At 32.8% G+C, this 24,490-nt stretch overlaps 3 protein-coding genes across 4 annotated transcripts; all 3 read left to right on the top strand.

Moving 5' to 3' along the window:
• The first annotated feature begins 7,016 nt into the window (after positions 1–7,016).
• LOC122301318 lies at positions 7,017–10,007 on the top strand. Its single transcript, XM_043112573.1, has one exon. It carries the CDS (start codon positions 7,017–7,019, stop codon positions 10,005–10,007), a length of 2,991 nt encoding a protein of 996 aa, XP_042968507.1.
• Positions 10,008–10,240: 233 nt separating this feature from the next.
• Positions 10,241–12,326, top strand: LOC122301322 (replication protein A 70 kDa DNA-binding subunit B-like). Its single transcript, XM_043112589.1, has 7 exons — positions 10,241–10,387; positions 10,578–10,848; positions 10,930–11,014; positions 11,094–11,218; positions 11,301–11,379; positions 11,948–12,068; positions 12,168–12,326. The coding sequence occupies exons 1-7, from the start codon at positions 10,241–10,243 to the stop codon at positions 12,324–12,326; spliced, it is 987 nt and encodes a 328-aa protein (XP_042968523.1).
• Positions 12,327–15,923: 3,597 nt separating this feature from the next.
• On the top strand, positions 15,924–19,312 carry LOC122291928 (syntaxin-31). Of its 2 annotated transcripts, none has more exons than XM_043099987.1 (6): positions 15,924–16,350; positions 16,459–16,709; positions 16,788–16,933; positions 18,071–18,109; positions 18,446–18,643; positions 18,849–19,312. In XM_043099987.1, exons 1-6 carry the CDS (start codon positions 16,131–16,133, stop codon positions 19,006–19,008), a joined length of 1,014 nt encoding a protein of 337 aa, XP_042955921.1. In that variant the 5' UTR covers positions 15,924–16,130; the 3' UTR covers positions 19,009–19,312. The 2 variants fall into 2 exon arrangements, with proteins under 2 accessions (XP_042955921.1, XP_042955929.1); XM_043099995.1 differs by having other exon boundaries at positions 16,561–16,709.
• The last annotated feature ends 5,178 nt before the right edge of the window (positions 19,313–24,490 follow it).

The raw sequence follows: 24,490 nt of genomic DNA on the forward strand, positions 1-24,490 counted from the left end.
GGCTTGCTTTAAGTTGGTGGTTGATTTGCAATTTCGAGGACGAAATTGTTTTTAAGGAGGGGAGGATGTGATGACCCGCTTTTGAGTGTATTTTCGCTGAAATAATTGTTTTTATTTTAATTAATATATCAGTTATTTTATTTTAATTTATGTGCGTTTTAAAAATTGGGTTTTAATTTAATTTAATTTAATTGAGGTTGTGTTTTATTTCTTTTAGTTGTTTTGTGGTTTTAATCTTTTTCGGCGGTTTGTTTCGTTTTCCTGGAGTGAGGATTGGACCTCATCTCTTTTCACATCTTTTTCCTTTTTCTCTTTTTTCTTTTCTTTTTCCCTTCTTTTCTTTTTCCTTTCTTTTTCTTTTTCTTCTTTTTCTTTTTTTTCTTTCTTTTCCTCTCCCGCTCGACCGAACCCCCCCCGGTGCTCTCTCTCTCTCTCTCTCCTCCCTCTCCCTCACGCCGGCGTCACCTTCTCTCTACCCTACCGCCGCCGTCCGGCCACCGTTCGGCCTCCCACCTGTCCCATTCTCTTCCTCTCCCTCCGGTGCACCACCCCTCCAAAACCCACCCCCAACCGGCCGGCCGTTTGGCCGGAAAAGCTCCAAGAAGGGCGCACGGATTTTGCCCCGATCCGCCGCCGTCGCTCCACCTCCGGCCACCATTTCTTCACCACTTCATCACCGACTCCTTGCCGTCCTAACCCACCCATTTCCGGCCTCCAACGACCACCGGAACAGCTCCTACGAGCTTAGTTTCCGTTTTGGGTAATCCGGCCATTCCGCCGCCACCCACGGCCGTTCGCCACTTCCAATAGCTTCACAACCCTCCCTAGACCATTCCCTATCAATCTCGTGTCCTAGTTTGTCCCCGTTCAAAAGTGAGTTTTTCAAACCCACGGCCACAGTGAATTTTCACTGTGACGTTGCTGTTTTTCCGCCGTTTGCAACGCCGCTTGTTTTCTAAAATTGCCATATAGTGCTGTAAGTATTTTCCAAACCCTATTTTCAGATTTTAATATATATTGCTCATTCAATTATTTACTGTTGTTGGTTGTTGATTCCGGACTGAGTCCGAGGAGTTTCGGGGGTCGGATGGATGGAGGACGGAGTTGCCTGTTTATGTGATTTATGTTTGTTGGATTATTTTATTATACATTGATATGGCATTTCATGGTGCATGCACGTGTATTTTTGTTCATGTGTGAAAAGCCTGTGTATTGGAGTGAGTAGTTTTACGGGTGCGTGTGTATCACGAGCCCAAGCCGGAATGGGTTATTATCTCGGTGGAGCTCCTCTGGTCACTCGGGAGCGGAATAAACTGAGTGATGTCCCCTGAGTTGTCGAGAGAGATGACGGGAGCGGGGCTAGGGGATGCTTGGCTACGAACGCGCCGGACGCGGAACTAGGTATCGCCCTACTCACCGACTCCGTGGCCCTTTGCTGGCGAGGGCTAGAGGATACTTGGCTACGCATGCGCGGGGCGCGGAACTGGGCATCGCTCGTTAGGTGTCACATGCGTGGTGGTACTCTACGGTGTGACACTGGAGCCAGGGTGTGCGGATGACCCCTAGGGGAGGTCATGGTGCATACGGTTAAAATTGGATAATGGTTTATGAGGCCAAATGAGACTTTTGGCGTGGGCCAGATGGACTTCTGGCGAGATATTGGGCCGGATGGACTTCTGGCGAGATATTGGGCCAAATGGACTTTTGGCGGCCAAATGTGACTTTTGGCGAGTTTTTCGGAAAGGATATGTTTTGGGCCAAACGGGTTTTTGGCGTGTGTGGAAAACTGGTGTTTTTGGGCTTTGTGCATTGGGCATGGTTCATGCATCTTGTTTGAGTTTTATGTGTTTTTATCTGGTAGTGTTTGGGTTTTACTTACCTGCGGTACCATTCGTGGTTCCGTAGCTTTTGGTGCAGAGTTAGAGGACGAAGAGGAGGAGGCTAAGCCCGAGGATGCGGCTCCGCCGGGTTGCTGATGCTATCTTTTATATTTGTTAAAACTGTATTTGTGTTTTGTAATATTTTATCTATGTATGTTTTAAACAGCTTGTATTACGTTAAGAAAAATTCTGGTACTTAGTTATGACTTTCGTTATCCGCTGCGTGTTTTCTCTGTACACATCTGTTGCCTTGCACACACCCGGCACCCGTCGATGGGATGGTGACCCGGGTTGTCACCATCCGGACGTCTCAATTTCCCCGTGTTCGGGCGTGGGGATTTGGGGGCGTCACAAAATTATAAAAACATAACAATAAAAATAATGACTAAATTTGTTTATATTATTTAAAAATATAATAATAGAAAAAATTATATGCTTTAATTTTTTAAAAATTAATATTCTTCTTTCAACTAATAACGTCTTCTTCTTTTTTTAGTTTTAATTTCTTGTATTTTTTGTTGTTAAAAATAGTGGCTATTTTGTCATAAAAAGGATTAAAATTCATCTAATAATATATTATATCGACAACAAATATAATATTGGAATTCTCATTTTATATAATATATATAATGTAATATACAAATATATAATATATAAATCTTATCTATATCTATATCTATAGTGATAATATAAGCGCGAATCCGCGATGTACAGTGTTAGGAACAGTAGATCTTTTTTTCACTTTTTTTTTTGTTTTTTCCGTCCAATGTTTTTTTTCCATTTTACCCTTCACTTTATTTGACATTTACGGCAGTTTACGTTTTAGTTTTACTTTGATGTATCTAAAGTTATTAAATTACTTTGTTTTGATGATTTCATTTGTATAAATGAATTTTACATTATTTTATATCTTTAAACAAATATATTCTTATTAAAAAAATTCTAATATATTATTTGTTGTAAAAAATAGGAGCTATCTTGTCAACAAGACGATCAAAATTCAGATCGCATTATAATCCTTTGGTAAGAAATTTGTAAGTGTTCATTTGTTTTATGAATATTAAATATTTATTTTTTGTTAAATTACATATTTAATCATATATATTTCTTCAAAATAAAAAAAAAATAAAAAAAATCTAATGTACTATTTGTTGTAAAAAATAAGGGCTTTCTTGTCAATAAAAAAATCAAAATTCAAATCACATTACTCTTAAATATTTTTTATTTTACCTTTTGCTAAAATATTGCAAAAATCTATTTATTATACTTTTACTTTTATTTTTTAATAAACAAATGCTATGAAATTTTTAAAAATATAACAAATTTATTACATATTGGTATATCTTTCTTTTATGTAAAATCATTGTATATACAAAAATTAAATATGTATATACCATATTTAGACATTAAAAATTCTATAGTGATTTTAAAAATAATACCATATTTAGACATTGATTTCTATATAAATTTGAATTTATCAAACTATAAAATTTATAGCTATAAATTCAAAAAAAAAAAATTTAGGATCAATTCTGTAACTGTAAATATTTGCAAAATAAAACATTATAATTTTATATTATTTCTGATTTAAACTGTTTAGATTTTATTTTTATTAAATTTAACTATTTAAAATAAATGTATGAATTAAAAAAAATTAAATTAAATACAAACTTAATATATAATATAAATTTTTATGCCTTCTTTTATATAATTCATTAATTAAAAATTTCAAAATAAATTCTTAAAAAAACAACTGAATGTTATCAGTTGTATCCCTCATCAAAATTAATTGCAACAAATTAAAACTTTTTCATCTCTTTAAAAATTTTAAATAAAAATATTTGTTTTTGAAAATAGGTATTACATTTTCAAGTAAAAGATCTGAAGTTAACAAATATCGTGCTAGCTAAAGAAATTGTAAGTATTTTTTTCCTTATATACTACAAATTCTTTACTTTATTCAATTCATGCTTAAAACTATATCTTTACAAAAACATAAAAAATTTATTTACAAAAATTTATTATTTTGATTGTAACAATAAAATGTTAATTTTTTTGCTTAAAAAGTTTGATTAAATTTCAAATAAAATTTATCACATTTATTTTAGTGGTTTCATTTCTATAAATGAAATTTACATTACTTTAGATTTTTTAAAAAATATATTCTTATTAAATAAATTCTAATGTATTATTTATGTTATTTCTGATTTAAACTGTGTAGATTTTATTTTAAATAAATTTAACCATTTAAAATAAATGTATGAATTAAAAAAATTAAAATAAATACAAACTTAATATATAATATAAATTTTTATCACTTCTTTTATATAATTCATTAATTAAAAATTCCAAAAGAAATTCTTAAAAAAACATTTGAATGTTATTAACATTTTAAATTTGATATTATAATAACAAATGAGTATTCTTACTATTGCATATCAACTAAATATCAAGTTCTTACAATTTCGTTTATCAATTGTATTATTTTTGTGTTTACAAATAATTATTATGATATCTCTCATCAAAATTAATTGCAACAAATTAAAACATTTTCATCTCTTTAAAAATTTTAAAAAAAATATTTCTTCTTAAAAATAACATACATTTTTCTTTTTTAAAAATAGGGATTACATTTTCAAGTAAAAGATCTGAAGTCAACAAATATCCTGCTAGCTAAAGAAATTGTAAGTATTTTTTTCCCTTATATATTACAAATTATTTCATTTGTTCAATCCATGCTTAAAACTATATCTTTATTTAGCAAGTAATGTTTTATTCAATAAAGTATATAATATAAATAAATATATTTATTATACTTTCTTTTCTGTTCCAATCAATAAACTTTTTGAGAAAATTAAATTGCATCATTGTTTAAATATTTTACATTAGATTGTAATTATTGCTTTATGTACTTTTTATTTTATGTCAATTTAAAATTTTGAACTTATAATTTACTTTATTAACATATTGAATGATAAAATTTTATTATTTAATTCCAAAATCTTTACTTCAGGAAATAATTAAATAAAATTCGGCTTCAAAAACAATCAACAAAAAAAATGTCATCTAAAGATCTTCTACAAAACAAAAAAGATCAATTGCAACAAAGAACAACAAAAAGACATGCTCAGAAACAAGTTTAAAAAAGAAGTATGATTGATTTTCAAGATTCAATGTCATCTGATATTAATCAAATGATTACATCAATCGATGATACATCAGATGATCATCTCCAACCTATTAGCAATATTAAACACTCTAATATTCAACAATGTCATGGAAAGAGGTCCAGAATTTCTCGCCGTAATTTTAACATTCTTGGAATGACCTCCTCAGAAGAGCGTAGCATATGTCCAGATGTTCATATCCTTGGTAAAAATTCAGAAGAATCTACACAATTAAATATTTCATACAGTTCTTCTACTGGCTCAAGTTCTTCTGTAAATTTATCGAGAGGAAAATCAACAAATACACCAACAGAGACAAGTCAACTTTCTGAACAACTTATGGTTCATCAGGTTTAGTAACTTTTGTTTTTTTTCATCATATATTTTATTTATTTACTCTCTTTCAATAATTATTTTTTTGTCTAAAATAGGCTCTTCCTGTTGATCAATCACAATCAAGTCCTCAAAAAAATCTGCGAACACATACTTTGGGTAAGAACTAAAAATAAAATCAATTATTTAATAACATTATATTTTATTCTTATTTATATTTAAAATATTGATTCAAAAAAAATTATTTAATTATTTCTAATGAAATTTCTTATATTTGTTTTTCCTTTACCCCAACTCAATAGGTACATTACGTCGTTATAATGTTGTACATAGACAAATATTACAAAATATTCCAGTTGAAGCAAATTATTTACCAAATGTGCCACATTGTAAGCATTGCAAAGCGAAAAGATTCTTTCATGAAACAAACAGTTTCTGCTGTGCTGACGGATCAATCTCTTTGGTTACAAATGATGTTCTAGATCAACTCTATAATTTGTTTGTTTCAAATACTGTTGAATCTACACAATTTCAAACATATGTTCGAACGTACAACAACAAATTTGCTTTCACATATTTTGGAGTTAAATTTGACAGAAATTTATGTCGAAGAAACAGAGGAATATATACATTTCGAGCTCAAGGTCAAATTTATCACTATCTCCCTGATTTGATTCCTTCATATGGTCAACCTTCTAATTTGCAGCTATATTTCTATGACATTGAACATGAATTTGAGAATCGCATTGTTGACTCAATCAGAATGGATCCTTCTATTATTGCCCAACTTATGGATCTCCTTCGTGTAAATCCATATTCAACATTTTTTCGATCTATTGGTGATTTACCAAATTTGGAATATCAAAAAATCTGTATAAAATCAGATCCTGGTTTAGATCAACGAGTGTTTAATGCCCCAACATCATCAGAAGTTGCAGCTATTTGGGTTGAAAATGATGATTCAGAACATTTAACACCTCGTGATATTTTCATATTTAACCATATTGGCGGGAGTCATTTAGTTCAATATTATTTTGGATGCTATGATCCGCTTCAATATACTTTACTGTTTCCTCTCGGAGATATTGGATGACACCAAAGCATACAAAGAATTAACAAAAGAACTGCATCTGTATCTACCAATAATTGCACAACTCAATTAATTGATCCTCATCAATCAACATCAGCAGAAGAATTACTCAGAAGAGAACAACAAGGTTAAATTTTCTATGCTATCTTTTTTATACAACTTATTATTAATATATTTGGTATGTATTTTTCTAAATAATTTTTTATTACTTTTGTAGTTTTAAAGAAAAAGAGAAAAGATCCCATTATTTCTTGCCGTGAATATTACTGTTACAAGTTACAAATAAGAGAAAATCTGAAATCTATTCTTCTAATTTCTGGCCGACTTCTTCAACAATTTGTTGTTGACATGTATGTCAAGATAGAGACTTCAAGGTTAGATTATTTTCGTTGCAATCAACAACATATTCGATCTGAATTATATCAAGGCATTGTTGATAGCATTAATCTTGGAGAAACAAGCGCTTCAAGAATTGGCAAACGTATAATTTTGCCTTCATCTTTTATTGGAGGGCCAAGAGATATGCAAAAAAGATATTTAGAAGCAATGACTTTAGTTCAACGATATGGCAAACCAGATATTTTTTTGACAATGACATGCAATCCAAACTGGAAAGAGATCTCAACTCAATTGTTACCACATGAGGAAACCCAAAATCGACCTGACTTAATTGCTCGAATCTTTAGAGCAAAATTAGAGGATCTGAAGTATCAACTATTCAAACGAGAAATATTTGGAAAAATCTCAGCATATGTATATGTTATTGAGCACCAAAAAAGAGGACTTCCATATGCCCATTTCCTAATTATATTGCGTCAAGATTGGAAATTATATGCACCAGAATCTTTTGATGAGATCGTATCTGCTGAATTACCTGACAAAGACAACAACTTACATCTCTATACAGCTGTTGTTAAGCATATGATGCATGGCCCGTGTGAAGTTCTAAATCCAACAAATGTATGCATGAAAAAAAATAGTTGTTGCAAAAATAATTACCCAAAACAGTTTGTCTCAAACACTGTTGTTGGAAATGATTGCTTCCCAATATATAAACGCTGCAACAATGGAAGAACAGCCAAAATCAGAGGACATGATTTAGATAATCGTTGGGTTGTTCCATATAACCCTTATTTACTTGCAATGTTTGACTGCCATATTAATGTTGAGATATGTTCTACAATAAAAGCTGTCAAGTATCTCTACAAATACATTTATAAAGGTCATGATCGTGTTGCCTTTAATATGGTTTCTGAACAAAGCACTCAACAGATTGATGAAATTGAGCGATTTCAATCAGCTAGATGGATTGCTCCACCAGAGGCTGTGTGGAGAATATTTGGGTTTATTATCAATGAGGTTCATCCAGCAGTCTATAGCTTACATTTACATCTTGAAAATCAACACCAGGTTACTTTCCGTGCACATGAAAACTTAACAAATGTGATGAACTCTGACTTTTCAGCAAAATCAATGCTAACTGAATTTTTCGCAACAAATCAAGTTGATCATAATGCCAGAAAATTGTTGTATAAAGAATTTCCTGAATTTTATGTTTGGAGCCAACAATACAAAATGTGGATTATTCGGAAAAAACAAGTTGTGATAGGTCGAATTGTTACAGCAAATCCTTTTGAAGGAGAAAGGTATTATCTGCGGATGTTATTAAATCATATAAGAGGTCCTTTATCATTTGATCATCTCAAAACTGTAAATGGTATCTTGGCCCCCACATTTCGTGAAGCTGCAACTATGTATGGTTTATTACAGAGAGATGACAGTTTAGAAGAATGCTTATATGAAGCCTTTCTTTACCAAATGCCTTTCAGTTTAAGAAGACTATTTGCAACAATTTTGGTTTACTGTAATCCTACAAATCCAAGAGATCTTTGGGAGCGCTTTGAACAAGATATGTCTGCTGATTTTCAATTAGTTGAAAGTTCTTCATCAACTGTTAGAACTGAAACTTTACGCTCCATCTCCACAATATTTGAATCAATGGGTAGAAACATCAATTCGTTCCATCTCATCGACCAAAACATTGATTTTGATCAAGATGAGTTTTTGTTTAGAGAAATTGATGATGAATTAGCTGTTCCAATTCCAGAAGAAGATCTTCATGCATCAACACTGCTTAATTGCGAACAACAAAATGCTTATAATTCTATCTTACAAAAATTTTTGTCAAATGAAGCTGCCATATTCTTTATTGATGGTCCTGGTGGAACAGGAAAAATATTTTTATACAAAGCACTCCTTGCTACAATAAGAACAAAGCAATTAATTGCTCTTGCAATTGCTTCATCTGGAATAGCTGCATCAATCTTACTTGGAGGTCGAACTGCACATTCACGATTCAAAATTCCACTAGATACCAACAAAAATCTCACATGTAGTGTCAGCAAACAAAGTGGACTTGCAAGATTACTACAAAAAGTAAAGTTGATCATATGGGATGAAGCTCCTATGTCAAGAAAAGAATCTATAGAAGCATTGGATAAAATGCTAAAGGACATTAATGATTCAAAATTATCTTTTGGTGGAAAAGTTATTGTATTTGGTGGAGATTTTCGTCAGATTCTACCTGTGGTCCCAAAAGGAACAAGACAACAACAGATTGATGCTAGCTTAGTTTCTTCCTACTTATGGCCAAAATTGACAAAAAATCGTTTGACTGAAAATATGCGTGCAAGATTAGATCCAGAATTTTCAAAATACATATTGGATTTAGGGAATGGGTTACCACCAACCACAATTAATGAACACGTCAGAATTCCTGCAGTCATGTTAATTCCATATGAAAATGATGCTGCTTCTTTGGATCATTTGGTGGATACTATTTTTCATAATATTTCTGATTATTCAGCAAATATTTCAAGCATGATGAATCGAGCTATATTGACACCAAAAAACAGTTATGTTGATGAAATAAACACTTTGTTGATTCAAAGATTTCCTGGAGAGTTAAAACAATATTACAGTTTTGATGAATCAATCGACGCATCTGAACAAGCAGTCATGGAAGATTTCTTACACACTTTAACACCGAATGGACTTCCTCCACATGAATTATTGTCGAAACAAAACTGTCCAATCATGTTATTGAGAAACATCAATCCTTCAGAAGGACTATGCAATGGAACACGACTAATCTGTCGTAATTTTGATCGTAACGTTATTCATGCAGAAATTGCAGTTGGTCATCACAGTGGCAAAAAGGTTTTTATTTCAAGAATTCCATTTTTACCAAATCCTGATGAAAACAGTGGTTTCCCATTCAAACGAACTCAATTCCCTGTTAAACTAAGTTTTGCAATGAGTATAAACAAGTCACAAGGACAAACATTAGATTTTGTTGGGATATACTTGCCACATCTAGTTTTCTCACATGGACAATTATATGTAGCTTTATCAAGAGCTAAGACTATTTCTGCAATCAAGATTTTGATACGACCAATCTCAACTGATGAGCCAGAAAAAAACTGCACAAAAAATATTGTCTACACAGACTTATTAACATTGGCCTCCTCTGATTGATGTTACACAGGTAACAAATTTTATTTTTTTATATTTAATTTTAACTGCTATAAATAAATTAGAAATTTCCTACAAATTTTTTTTTTTATATTTCCAATATTCTATTAATTTATTCTTGTTAACTAATTAATACATATAAGTTTTCTGTTAGTTTTTATTTTACAGTTTAATTAATTCCATTTCTTTCCTTATATATATTGACTTCATTTCTTTTTGTCTTATCAGTTTTCAAAATGCGGATTACTTATACATCAATTAAAGATATTACTCCAAAGACAAGGGACTGGAAAATCAAAATGCTTGTGGTTGAAAAATCCCCCAAACGAATTGGGCAACACTCATCAGTAAAATACCAAAATCTAATGTTGGTAGTTGAACAGGTACAATATTTTTTTCTTTACTTACAATTTATTCTACAAATATACCTATATATATATATATACTTTATATAACATATCTTACACATTCTATGTAATTACATTTACTTGTAAAATTTTTTTACTTTTTTTTAAAAACAAATTCCTTACTTATTATAAAAACTAACAACCTATACTTTCTTATATAATATAGGGAAATCGTCTGCAAGCAACAATATTTGGAAATGATATTGATTCAAGAGAAGACTATCTACAGATGTTTCAATCCTATTATATTATAAACGCATATGTCAAGCTACTGGATTCTAAATATCAAACTGAGTCGCATCAATACCAATGGATTATAAATGCAAAAACAATCATCGAAGAGATACCAGAAAATGAACAACAAGTAGAAATACCAAAGTACAACCTCATTCCCATTAACGAGTTGGATGCTTATAAGGATTCAATTGCAGAAATAGGTAAATTATTATCATTTTTTAATTCTTTTTTTTTCCTAAACAACTAATAATTTCAATAATTTTAATCAAATCTCTTAGCAGTTGCTCTTCACATCAAACCTCCAAAAGAAATAACATTAACAAATGGACCAGCTACTCTTCAAGAGATCTATGTTATAGATCAAAGGTAAATTTTTTTCCCCCTTTTTAATTTTTTAAAATTATTTTATAAATTTTTTTTAATTTTCTCCTTTCATATCACGTAGCTTCAATCCTATCTCGTTGCCTATGTGGGATCGTTTTGTTCAAGATGAATGCAAAAAAATTTCTGAAATAATCGAAACAAAACCAATTCTACTTGCAACAAAGCTCAAAGTTCGTTCTTACAATGGTAATTCTAATAATTCAAGTTCTTAATTCTTATTTTAAATCTTATATTTTTTAATTAACAATTATTTATATTAATGAAACAGGACTATCTCTTTCATCTCGACCAGCAAGTGCATTTACAATCAATCCTCTTATCCTTGAAGCAAAACCACTGCAAAGATGGTAATTCATATTAATTACACTATTTTTTATTAACACATCTATTAAAAATGTTCCAATTATAATTTATTTTTTTCTTTTTTTAAGGATTGCAATCAATGATTCAAGACTTGAAGTCATAATTGCAAAATCGTTAAAATACCCATCTACATCTTTATCGTCAGTTGGTATTCGACAAATAACAAAAAATTGTGATGTTGCTGCATTACTAAAAAGTTTGCAACCAATGGAGGTAAATTATTTTTCTTAACATCATATTTATATTTATATTCCTTCTCATTAAATAAAATATTGTTCTTAATATAATATAGAAAGCAAAATTCTGGATCAAGGCAAAGATAAATATCATAAATTTGCGCCAAATCTTCTTCTATATGTCATGCATCAATTGTAACAAAGGAACTGGGCATGACCATAATGAAAGCTTTCTCTGTTATCACTGCAAACATCAAAGTGTTGCTGAACCACGGTACACATTTTTTTAACTTCAATAATTAATAAATCATTTCAAAATTATTCACATATTAATTTTACCAATACTAACAAAAAATAATACTTTTATTATTTACAGTTGTCGAGCATATGTTGAAGTTGACAACGGGACAGGAAAATTAGCAGCTGTTATGTTTGGTGAACTTGCAGAAAAAGCATTGGGTCATTCAGCCATTGATTTCATGAATCATACTGGAGATGTAACTTTATTCTTTTTAACAAAATTTTCAAATAAAATTATATATAAATTATTTTTACATTTATTAATTATCTAATCTCACTAAATATTTACTACACAGGAACATTTACCATTTATACAAAAAATGGCATCAGAAGCTTCAGAAAATCAGTGGATGATTCAACTTGCTGTAGACCCAGAAATATTCAACCAACAGAGACACAAAAACTTCAATGTTATCTCCATCGATCCTGTCCAATATGGACCTGAGCTTGAATGACAACTAGACCAAAAAACAAATCCATAACTCATTTTGTTGTTTATATCTGTATACTGTAATATTTTTGCTGACAAATTTTTGTAACTTAACTAAACAGGTTAACAATACAACGAAGCAAACATGCATCGCACGTTAGTCCTCAACTAGTATATATATATATGCAAGAATACGAAGGCAACAACGCACCAACTGGACATAGTCGAAGAAATTTTTAGGTATGCATGACTAGGAGAAACTGTCAAAAAGTAAATTTTATAAAAAATAATATTAATTTAAATTTTAAATATTAAAGAATAATTATTGATATGCAAATTAATACGTAATTTTATTTATATATAACAAAACTCTTCCTTTGTTTGTCCTTCACTTTGTGGTATGTTCTTTTCTATCTTATTTAAAAAAATATTATTCAATTTTTTTATGTTCATATAAGTACACTTATAATTAAGATAAATTGATGATATTACATAGTACTATTAAAAAATGAAAAATAATACAAGTAAGTTCTATTCTATTTGTTGGTTTTAAAAAATAAAGATAGACAATTTAAGAAAATATAATGAACGGGTAGCATAATATATTAAATATGATGTTATATCATGCTGATGGTGTTGCGAGTAGAGTAGTTAATCTAGAGATGTAACGGGTCGAAGACAGATTTAGTCGAGCATCCAAACAAGTCGTAATTCACTAAAAAACAAAACCAAAAACCGCTTTAAGGATGCTTGGTTTTCATTTGGTGTGAGAGAATTCACTTCTCAGCACAAATACATTGCATGTGGGTTTCTCTCATGAACTCCTGCCCTAAAGCTCTGTACAAAGAGATTTTGGCCGTTGTCTTCTTTGGATTTCTCTTTTTTGCTCTCTTCGAAGGGTTTTCTGGTGGAAAACGGTGCGGATTCGACCTCTCAGAGTTTTTTCAGCCATACCCATGTCTAAGATCTTCGGTTTCAATGGTAAACTCTCGATTGCCTTAGAAAAGCATAAGCGATATACTTTAAATGTTCTTCTAAATAACATAGTCAGTAAACAATTTATCAAAATTAAGCCGTTAACCTCTCTCTCTGTTTTTTTTTTTCAACAAAAACGGTGGCCCTCTGTTTTAGACCAGACAACTCTGATCCGTAGGATTTTTACAGGTCTTCTGTAGCTGTCAGGTGCCGCAGCTATGATACTATATCATTCTTCTGTAACTGTCAGGCGCCGCAACTATAATAGTCCATCGTTCTTCTGTAGCTGTCAAGCGCCGTAGAACTATGATGCTACATCTCTTGTCTCTTGTAGAGAGATGCTTCACGAGAGATGCTGTGAAGCAATAGAGAGATGCTTTGTCATAATTTTCTCTATAAAAAAATTATTCAGCTCATCTTCTTTCACATCTCATTTTCTTCACTTTTCTGAATTTAAAATGCATTCTTACTCTGCAATCTCTTTATGCATTCTCGCTCTGCAATGGCTCAGCAATCTTCTCATAACCAATATATAAGGTATTCTGCACCTCGTTCACTAATTGTTTCTGCTTCTACCGTAGATGCTATAATGCAATACAATAATGATCTGACTAATAAGTCAGATGATAAAATTATCTACGAGCTTGTGAGTCTCGGTACTCGATACTCATCAACCATTGTCGCATTTTCTTAGCGACTACAATCCAAGACTGATGGGGTTAACAAACTCAACGAGAATATTTCTATCCTTCATCGGCTTCTTCTGGAGTCTAACATGAAGATAGAAGCACTAAAGCAAGAGAACAGATATTTAAAATTCTTGTTTAAATCTTCTTTCCGATTGCCTACTCCTTTAGATAGGAGGGTCATGCAAATTTTTGAAGAGCAAGATCGTTTAAACAATTAGGCGAAGAGTCTCAAATTTCTGTAATTTTGTTTCGAGATAATAAAATAATACTTTACAAATATTCATATTTGTATTTCTATCTTCTGTTAGATCTTCTATGTGTTCCATTTTATTTCTCCTTTAATAATGCACACTTTCTTACAAAACCGTAATATGAATCTGAAATACTAATTGTATTTAAGAGATGATATTTCAGATCTAATAATTTCATTCATCAAACCCTTGAAACCGCAAGGGTTTCAGATTTATATTTCAAATATGTGCAGTTTTCATGAGCTCTTCTGGAGTGACTGCATACGGCACTAGAGGTCGTGGCTTTGGTTTGAGATCTTTGTTGGTCAATACAGACAGGTAGGGCTATAATAAAGTATAAGGTTTTGAATCAGATTTATATTTCAAATATGTGCAGTTTTCATGAACTCTTCTGGAGTCTCAATGTATGTCATGATCCAATGATCCATATAAATATGCAGTTAATCATGCATATCCAATCAATCTTAACTAAACTTAACAATATAGTGGTCTTAGAAATATACCAAGAATGGCATTTGCTCTATATGTTCTTGGGGCATCAATGTCTGTCTCTCCAGGAGTGACTGCATACACTCAAGCTGGCACTGAAGGTGGTGGCTTTGGTTTGAGATCTCTGTTGGTCAATACAAACAAGTAGGGTTATAATAAAGCATAAGGTTTTGAATTAGTGTTGTTGGGCGCTGCAATTTGAATAATGGGAAATAATTTTTAGATAAATCTGAGTGTTTTTTATGCATGGTAATTGAGAGTTTTATATTCATGGTGTTAACATGGGTTTGAAGGAACTGATTTATCATTAAAAACCATATGTAAAAGGTAGCTTCCATTTAATTGATGCTGTACAGGATGACACAAAATGATAGATCAGAGTAAAAACATCAAAGGACTCATATTTCGAACTGATGTTTTTGTTGGACTCGTATTAAACTTATCACATGTATTAGACTACGTTATGTTTTGAACTAATGTTTTTGTTGGGCTTGTATTAAACTTATGACATGAAACTTTGCTAAAACTATCGATGTTATAAATATGTGTTAGTCTATGTCATATTTTGAACTAATATTTTTATCTTTTAATCTATACAAGCATATAATTATTATACTATACTTAACTACCATTACCCTAAATATTTAGTAGATTTCACTTTTTTTTCATATGCTTTAGATTATTGATTGAAATCAATTTTTTTTTATGAAATATATACTTTTTTTTAAATAATTATTTCTTTAAACTAGATAAACGTATATTGCACGTTGCTCCTACAAATGGAAGCAAAATAACAGATAAAAATGGAGGAGGACAGCTGCAGCATAGCACATATTTCATGTTGATTTGTCCTTTTTAGGTTCTCTATTTTGATCAATTGATGGAAAAAATATCTTCATCATATATGCTCCTGCTAGGAAAAAACTGTAATTTCAATAAAACTGTAATTTCAATTCCTTCAAATTTGTATCAGTTTTAACTTATTTGTCTTTGACTTAATACTTTAGTAATAAAAAGTAATTATTACTATCATTACTATCTTTTCATGCATTTTATTTATTCAAGCATTGATATTTATTTTAGAAAATTTTAATAATTGTCTAGTAATATTATATCTAATGAATATATTTTTTTCCTTCCAACTAGAGAAACGTGCCTCGCACGTTGAGTGCCAACTAGTGTATATATATATAAACACTGTACCTAGCATTATTTCGGAATGAAAAAAAAAAGTGAAATTTTTACCGATTAATGTCGGTTAGGTTAGTTAGGAAAAGCCCAAATCCGAGTTCTCCGTAAGCGAAAATATTCAGAGCCAAGTCAGGGTCGCGGATCTGATCCCAGCACAGCACCCGCCAAATCCCCAATTCTCTCTCTGACAACGTTTCCTATCCGAGCCCCCCTCGATTCCCTTATAATCACGGAATGTCGTCCACCTACAGAGATCGGACGTCGGAGTTCCATTCACTTTCGCAAACTCTGAAGAAGATCGGAGGAGTCACAATCGTTAATCGATCAGAAAACGACCCATCTTCATCGGAACCATCGGCACCGACCCCTTCTAGATCCGAATTCAACAAGAAGGCTTCTCGAATCGGGTTGGGGATCCACGAGACCTCTCAGAAGATCGCCAGACTCGCCCAGCGTAAGCCCGTCCCTACCCTCCCCCATTTTTTTAATCTCTACCATATTTTGGTGAAGCACACCGAGTTAATATATATATATATATATATATATATGCACTGAAACGCAGTGGCAAAAAGGTCATCCATGTTCGACGATCCGATCGTAGAAATACAGGAATTAACGGCTCTGATAAAGAATGATATAACGTCACTGAACGTAGCTCTTTCAGATTTACAGACTATTCAAAACATCGAAATGGCAGACGGGAATTATTCCGACGACAGAGTCGTTCATTCCACAGCTGTTTGTGATGATTTGAAGAGCAAACTTATGGGGGCGACAAAACAGCTTCAAAATGTTTTAACCACAAGAACAGAGGTTCGTTTCAATAAGCAATACTTTAAATTTTTAAATTTGATCCATTTGTAACTCCTAACTATTTTTTTCTCCTCACAGCATATTAAGGCTCATGAGAATAGGAAGCAAATGTTTTCAAAGAATGCATTAAGGGAGAACCCTTTTCAGCATAATTCGAAAACTGTGACCGAACCACTCCCTTGGTCCAGTTCATCAAATGGAGCTGCGAGTCCACAACCATCAGCGTGAGTATATCCTATTTAAGTTGATGGTATAGTAACCTCACTAAGCACTATTTTTATGAGACATTGGACATGATGGCATTCTTCAATGGGCTTTAAATTGTTAATAAGTTTTACGAGTATACTCCTCTATTTTTATTAGTGGCGAGATGTTATTGGTTTCAAGCAGACTGGTTATCTAGCTGTGTTGAACTCCGATTGTTGATTGTCCAAATAATTTTGTAACATACCAAACAGCATGTGAGCATATATTATTTTTTTCCCATAACCTGAGGGGTAGCTTAGTTGGTCAGACTTTGGTTTGCTCCTCAATGGTCATAAGTTCGAATTCCCTTAGGGTCATTGGAGGTTTATCTCGCCGTTAATTTCAGGACCCCATGGGATTAGTCGAGGTGTGGGCAATCTAACCCGGACACCCACGGATATAAAAAATATATATTTTTTTTCCCCTTGACTTTCTAGCCTTATCCCAGCCCACTCCTTTACCCTCTCAGTAAATTCCCTGGGCAATTATATATGATGATCATTTTGTTATAGATTTATTATTTAAAAATGGTATGGGTAGCTTACAAGAACATATTTGTTGGCTGGTACTTGAAACTGTGATAACAGCTTAAGCCAGTACTGGGCCTCGTGTTTTTGCACCTTTTGAAGCGGTCATTACTATTGTTTACAGATTCGGTACATTGTTTCCTCTGGGCCCTTGTTAAAAAGTAATCCAATTACGTGCTAGGGGCATCATAAAGATTCAGTACATGGTAGTCTCTAAATTAAAAAATCTTTTAAACCTCTGATTGCTTGTACACATGAACATCAGTTGTTGTGTGGTTGAGATGGCGGGATCCAATTTAGAAAGGAGTCACAATGGAACCATCTGTAAAGTACTTTTTGTTGTTGCATTTTGGTTTAGGTTGAAGCTTGTAGAGTAGGTTTATTTACAGTAGTCCTGTATTGTCCTGTATTTCACAATTCACAAACTACCTGTGTAGAAGCCTTCAAGTAATTGTTTTCTTATATATGGTATTTCAGTCATTTATGAGATATTAATTGATGTCACACAAATTTAACGGACTTCAAGTAGTGATAGGCCTTCATGGTTCACTTACTGATAATGATTCTTCTCCCTCTCTCCCCAACCAGATTGCCTGCAAATGGAGTGCAAGTTGGCAACCAACTGAGGTGTGTTTCATGTGACCCTACCTCGTGATCAAGTTTGAATCCTTTTTTTTTTTTTTTAACACATACAGACACAGAACACATTTGTTAGAGATAAAATCAAATCAAAGATTTGGTTTGATTAATATCTCTAACAACATTGATACACTTTTTTTTGGTTAGCCTTTTTGAATATGCGGTGAACACGTTCTGTGTGGAAGAAATGTCCATCCCAGCTAACCTTTCTTTGGTGATTTGTGTTCTCACAAGTTTTTAGATTTTCTGATGGTGACTTGTCAAAAAAAAAAAAAAGATTGTCTGATAGTGAATAACAACTTGAATTTTACCTTGCCAAGCCAGACGAAGGTTAGCTGTTGATAACACTCCATCCCAGCAGATGGAAATGTCCATGTTACAGCAGGTAGTTCCACGGCAGGAAAATTACACACAAAGTCGGGCAGTTGCCCTTCACAATGTGGAATCCACTATTTCGGAACTCAGTGGGATCTTTACACATTTGGCTACAATGGTTGCACAGCAAGGGGAACTTGCAATCAGGTTTGCTCGTTTTGTTCCAATATGGCGATGCTTGCATTTTGCATCTTACAATCTGGAAATTTTATTTTGTATATCTAGCTTTAGATGGACTAGGTATTAAAATGAAAACCATGGAAACCGTAGAACGATTTCAATTTTGCTATCATATATCAAGTTGGCTTTCACAAATCATATAGTATCTGATCTCCCTAGTTGATATGAGCAGGATTGATGACAACATGGATGAGTCATTGGCAAATGTTGAAGGTGCCCGTGGTGCTCTATTGAGGCATCTTAACCAAATATCATCAAATAGGTGGCTCATGATAAAGATATTCGCCATTTTGATACTTTTCCTCTTGGTCTTCATTTTCTTTGTGGCATAAACGTAATTAGTGAAATCCAAAAATTTGACTTCTTGCTGCTTGGGGCATTCAGGCTTCTCCCTGTCTGTCCATCAGCTAACTCCTCGGGAATAGGTTATGCATGTGGGAGCAAGTAGCGCATATTGTGTAGCTTTACTTGGCATTCCCACTTTACAATTTTTTGGCTGTATCTTGTAGAAGCTTGTAGCAGTGTCTAGAGAAGCAGATATATTTCAGTATTTGTTTGTGGATTGTGAGTGGTTGGGCTTGGAATTGTATTTGAGACTCTGTAAAATTGATAAGAAGTTCTGCAATATTGTCTTGAGAGGCGAGCGTCCCTTTTCTATTGCCTCCTTTATTAAGGATTCTGTCTCTGCAATACACTCTTGATAAAAAGTCGCATATGAATAAACTGTCTTCTTTCCATTCGGAGAATTGTCTGCAAATGTTAATAATGGTATATGTATGGCAGTTTAGATGTTAAGGGGCTGTTTGGATTCAGAGTATGTTTCATCTCATTTTATCATTATAATTTTTTTAAATTTCTAAACAAAATATAATAAATAATTCAACTTTTTAAAATTTTAATTTAACTTTTTAAAATTTTAAAATAATAATAATATTAAAAAATAATATTTTATTCAACTTAAAATTTTTATCTGAAATCATCTCATTTTATCTTATTATGGAACGTTAAATCTATCAATCTTGCTTAAGGTATTTGGGTTGGTAACTCGGTGGCGGGTAGCAACTTGGCACCGGAAACTAAAACCTTAGCATCTAAGCTTTTGAAATAAAAGCAAGGATACCAGGAAGAAACTCTTCCAATTCTCAGGTATATGGTTCCCACGATAAGTTTAGCTACCTTTCCGGATTGATTACTAAAAATTAAATAATTTTATTTCATCTTATAATTATATTTTTTTTAAATTTTTATATAAAATATAATAAATAATTTAATTTTTTTAAATTTTAATATAAAATTAATATTAAAAATTATATTATAATAATATTTTATTTATTATTATTTAAAATATCTCACATCATCTGAATTATCTAATCAAACGGTTCTCGTAGCCAAGTGTCAGGATTACAGCAGTGCTAATAAAGTTCCTTGAGAGTTTTGAATCTGTATCTTAGGCCTAAGACGCGCGGACTTTCTCATACGGTGCGGCATGCATGAGGAAATCTTGTTCTTCAGATGCAAAGATTCTCGAGGAACTTTGTAGCCCATTATATTTATTACACTCACCCCCACGCCAGCCCGAGTCTTTCGCTTCCCAAGGCCCAAGTTCATCCAGGATTGCATGGCATGGTGGGCCGGGCTGAAAACTTGGTAAAACATAGTGGGGCACCACTCCATAACATATACCCTAATCGAAAAAGGGAAGGACTCCGACCGTGTTGGTGGAGCAGTTTTCACGTATGATATCAGTCCTTGAGATATATCCAAGAACATTTAAAACATCAATTTTTAAATGTTTCAGGTATATATGAATCAAACTTTTTTGAGGCGAGCCGATCTAATCCGATAAATTAACTTCTTTATTTTTCCCACAATTTCAGATAGTGGGGTGGTGTGATAGGATTGTTTCTGTGCCTTGTGTACGGGAAAGAACTTTCTTGGACGAACCTGAGTACTTTTGTTTCCCACTCAATACAAAGATGTTGGGCGACATTTTATTTCTGTTCTCCATCTGTGGCTTAGGGATTGGCATTACTTTCTGTGGGTTAGTGATATTTGAGTTGTGTTTTCATCGTCTGGGCACGTGTGCATAGGATCTGGCTAGTTACGGACCCTAAAGCTAGTGAACCCAAATAATAATAATAATAATAATAATGCAATCTTCCCATTCTAATTATGCTTCGCTCAGTAGCTTTATTAAGTGCGTATTATATATAAAAATGACTATATTTAGGCCGATTACTAAGAGATGATCAGGAAGATTCGCATGTTGTATCCGTTTAGTGTGCAGTATTCCAAGTTTCTAACAGATACAGATGGTGGAGGAATCCACTAACGTATTTGCTGCAGACTTTTTTGCTTGGATTATTCTTTTCAACGGAATGCCTTGTACATCACTTCTCTTGTACCCCACAATGTAATTAGTGGAGAAATGAGCCAGGAGGAAAGAAAAGGTACGTACGTGTAACGTGGTAGACAACCCTGCTTACTCTGTATCAAGTCTTTGATCACTGCATGATCAATGTTTAACCAATGCATCTGTCCTAGTTGAACATCTATAATAAATTCACCGGTCTGACCGACTAGGTTTGATAAAGTTTGTGATTGCGAGCAACTGTCTATTGCTCGCGCAAGGAAGGAATGAAGGATAATCATGCTTTAGCTTTACCTACGAGGACATGAACTGAAAAGCTGGATATAAAGGAGAAAGTCGATTTTATGAGTAGAGTGCAGAAATGGGAAAAGAGCCGACTTTAATTTCCTTCTTTATTTCTACTAAATTTTTGAAAGAGTTAAAAAGGTCAATACATTTATTTTCTTTGGGTCAATACAATCTCTCTCTTATCGAGTTTAGTCTGTTTAATTGAATTGCCATATTCAATTTCTTCGATCCTGGCCGATCGAAGAAGAAAATTAAAGCACCATTTTTTCTTCTTACTTGTAACCATTCACTGATTACGTGTCTTGGTTTTGTGGGTATAGGTAAGTACTAAGGACCCTTATTCATTACAAATTTGGTGAGATGGAAGTAGCGTAGAAAAATGAACCTTAACAAATACTCCACTAATCTTGTCTCAAATACTTCTAAACCCCAACAGAAAACAGTGATTGAAAGACTACTTTTTTAACAACAGTATACTCCATTGGAAACAAAGTTACCAAATGGTAGAGGACTATATATACAGACAGACGTAAGAAGTCAAAAATTCCAAGTCTTGAAATCCATGATGATAGATTTGGCAGATGGTGCATGGTAGATGCCCCCATTGAAAAGACTCATGGATACTGATACCATATATAAATGTACTTTTTCCCACTATGCCTAAAGAACAATATATGGGCTTCTGCAGCGGCTGATAATGACGCATTAGATCCCCACTATCAAGCCAGACAAATGGGGGACAAACCCTTCATTTATTATGATAGTGCAGGAAAAGAGTAGTAGTTGCAGCAAAGGAGGAGGGTGGTGTTCTTGCGGTAGGCAAGAGAGCGGTGGGATATTGAGATTTTGTTATGACTTTTCATCATTTCTATGGACCTAGCTTGCCTGCTTTGATTTTTTCTCTGTGCGTATCTAATTTGATATAACATCTCCTTGATTTTGGTGGTATAATGATGCCACTTCTGAGAAATAAAAGAACCTAAAGAGGTTCCATTATATGTATCTTCCCCTATGCACTTCAAAGTTTGCCCAGTTCATGATCAATTTACACCTCATATGATGTCATTGATATAGAATCATTTCCTTTTCTTTTCTTGACATTTACCAAACTAAAGGTTTCATGACAATCATTTTCAGAGATATTTAACAGGTACCCAAAGACCGAGCTGGTTCAATATCGACAAAACAGTGATTTATGAAATAGATCTTATCAGAAACATCAAACATACAATAGTGCATGATATAAAATCATTCTAAAAGCTGAATTATGAGAACCAGTTTACATGCGTTGATTGCAATTCCCTTTTTACTTTTTTATTAGATTTCTGTTAGGCCTGAGGCCGGGTTAGATAACTATTTGGTCTGAACCTTTGAGCTGATTAAAGTTTATTGTCAATACAAATTTAAAACGATGCAAATATCCCTTTATACATTTTCAGAACTAAATGAATATCCCTTTTGTTAGTTATTCAATTCCGAAGACATCTTTGACTTACTCAACCACATGAATCATCGATTGCTTCCTACATAGCGTTCTATCTGTTAATATGGTACTGTCCCTTGAGTTAAGATTTCTCAGAAGTTTTTGTCTCAACTTGATTTTAATTAAGTGTCTAGGTGGGAGAGCAATAGACATATATAATGAGTCCTAGAGTATTTATTGTTGTCCACGTAATTTCTTTTGAGTTATATTAAATACGTAATAAATATCAAAATAATCATTTTATAAAAAAATTGATATAGATATAAAAATATTATATAAAATAAATCCATAAACTGATGTAAGTTTTATAAAATTCATTAGATTTAATATATATAAAAAATAATTTTACAATCTAACGTATAATATCAAATCATATCAATTTAAAAATTTACTTTTATATAATATAATCTTAGTATTTCCCTTTCATAAATTTATCAATTTCTATTTTCTTACGGATTTAGCATATCTTAACTGGGCCCCAAGCCCAAAATTCGGATAAGGCATATTCTTGGCCCCATAGCAGTGATGGCTAAACAGTCATGCCGGTGGAAATTAATGATACCCTGTGACCAAATAAATAAATAAAATACCCCGCCAGAAAAAACAAAAAAGACAAAAGAGTTGGACTAGTCGTATACCAACACCACATGAATGTAAAAGAGTCAATGCTTTAAATGCAACGTATATTTTTTTGGGCAACTTTAGCTTACTTTCTAGTGGTAGCTTATATGGACTGAGGTCATAAGATCACTCAATATCACCATTATATATATATATATATATGTCAATGATAAATGGTAATATTTAAAAGTGTACTGAACATTTTGAAAGTGAAAAAAACTGGTAAAGCGTTGTTTCCATGCCGCCCAGCAATGAAGATTTTTGGTCCTATGTTCATAATTCTCCCCCACTGCTGTTTCATTCATAAACCAAAATATTTTGGGGCATTTTGAAATGGTACATAATGAATCCAATTATGACACTACTACATAATGATCTGTTTCGTGTTAGATACAAATAATTGAACTTTTAGTAAATCAATTTGTGGGGACTTGAAGCTAAAGCATGTCCTAGGATGCTTGTTCAGTACTGACCCATAATCAAAACTGATTCCCAGTGGGGGGAAAAGTGCCAGAAAAATACCGATTGGTGACCCATATATAAAGATCGTATCTTGCAGCACACAATTTTTATTGTGATTAAGTTCTAATAGAGATTTGCATAAAAAAAAAAAGTTCTAATAGAGATGCTTTTTGAAGTGTGGGGAAAGCGAAATCAATCCCATCTTTCTTTCTTTCTTTTTTTAAAACCTTTCCAATGGTATTTCAAACAATATTCTTTTCACTTGTGGGCATCTAGAAATTCCTTCTAATCATGATTATACGTTTAGACTCCTTTTTCCTACGTATGGGAATGGAAAGATCAGCACCCACTACCCCCCTACCATGCATACAAATCGTCATGCCGATATCATTCGGGAAATAGTGGTGGTTGCAACTTGCAACATGTAAAGATTGCATGAAAGAGTTGGAGGGATCTTATAACCTTAATAATCCGGACTTGGCAACCTCCGGCATAAAACCACCCCCCAAAAAAATGTTCAAATCTTTTTGAAATAAGCATATATGCTTATGTGGTTGCATGTTTCATCATTTTGACACCATTGTTGGAT

Source organism: Carya illinoinensis, chromosome 1 (genome assembly GCF_018687715.1).
Source record: "Carya illinoinensis cultivar Pawnee chromosome 1, C.illinoinensisPawnee_v1, whole genome shotgun sequence".
In the NCBI taxonomy this organism is placed as follows: domain Eukaryota; kingdom Viridiplantae; phylum Streptophyta; class Magnoliopsida; order Fagales; family Juglandaceae; genus Carya; species Carya illinoinensis.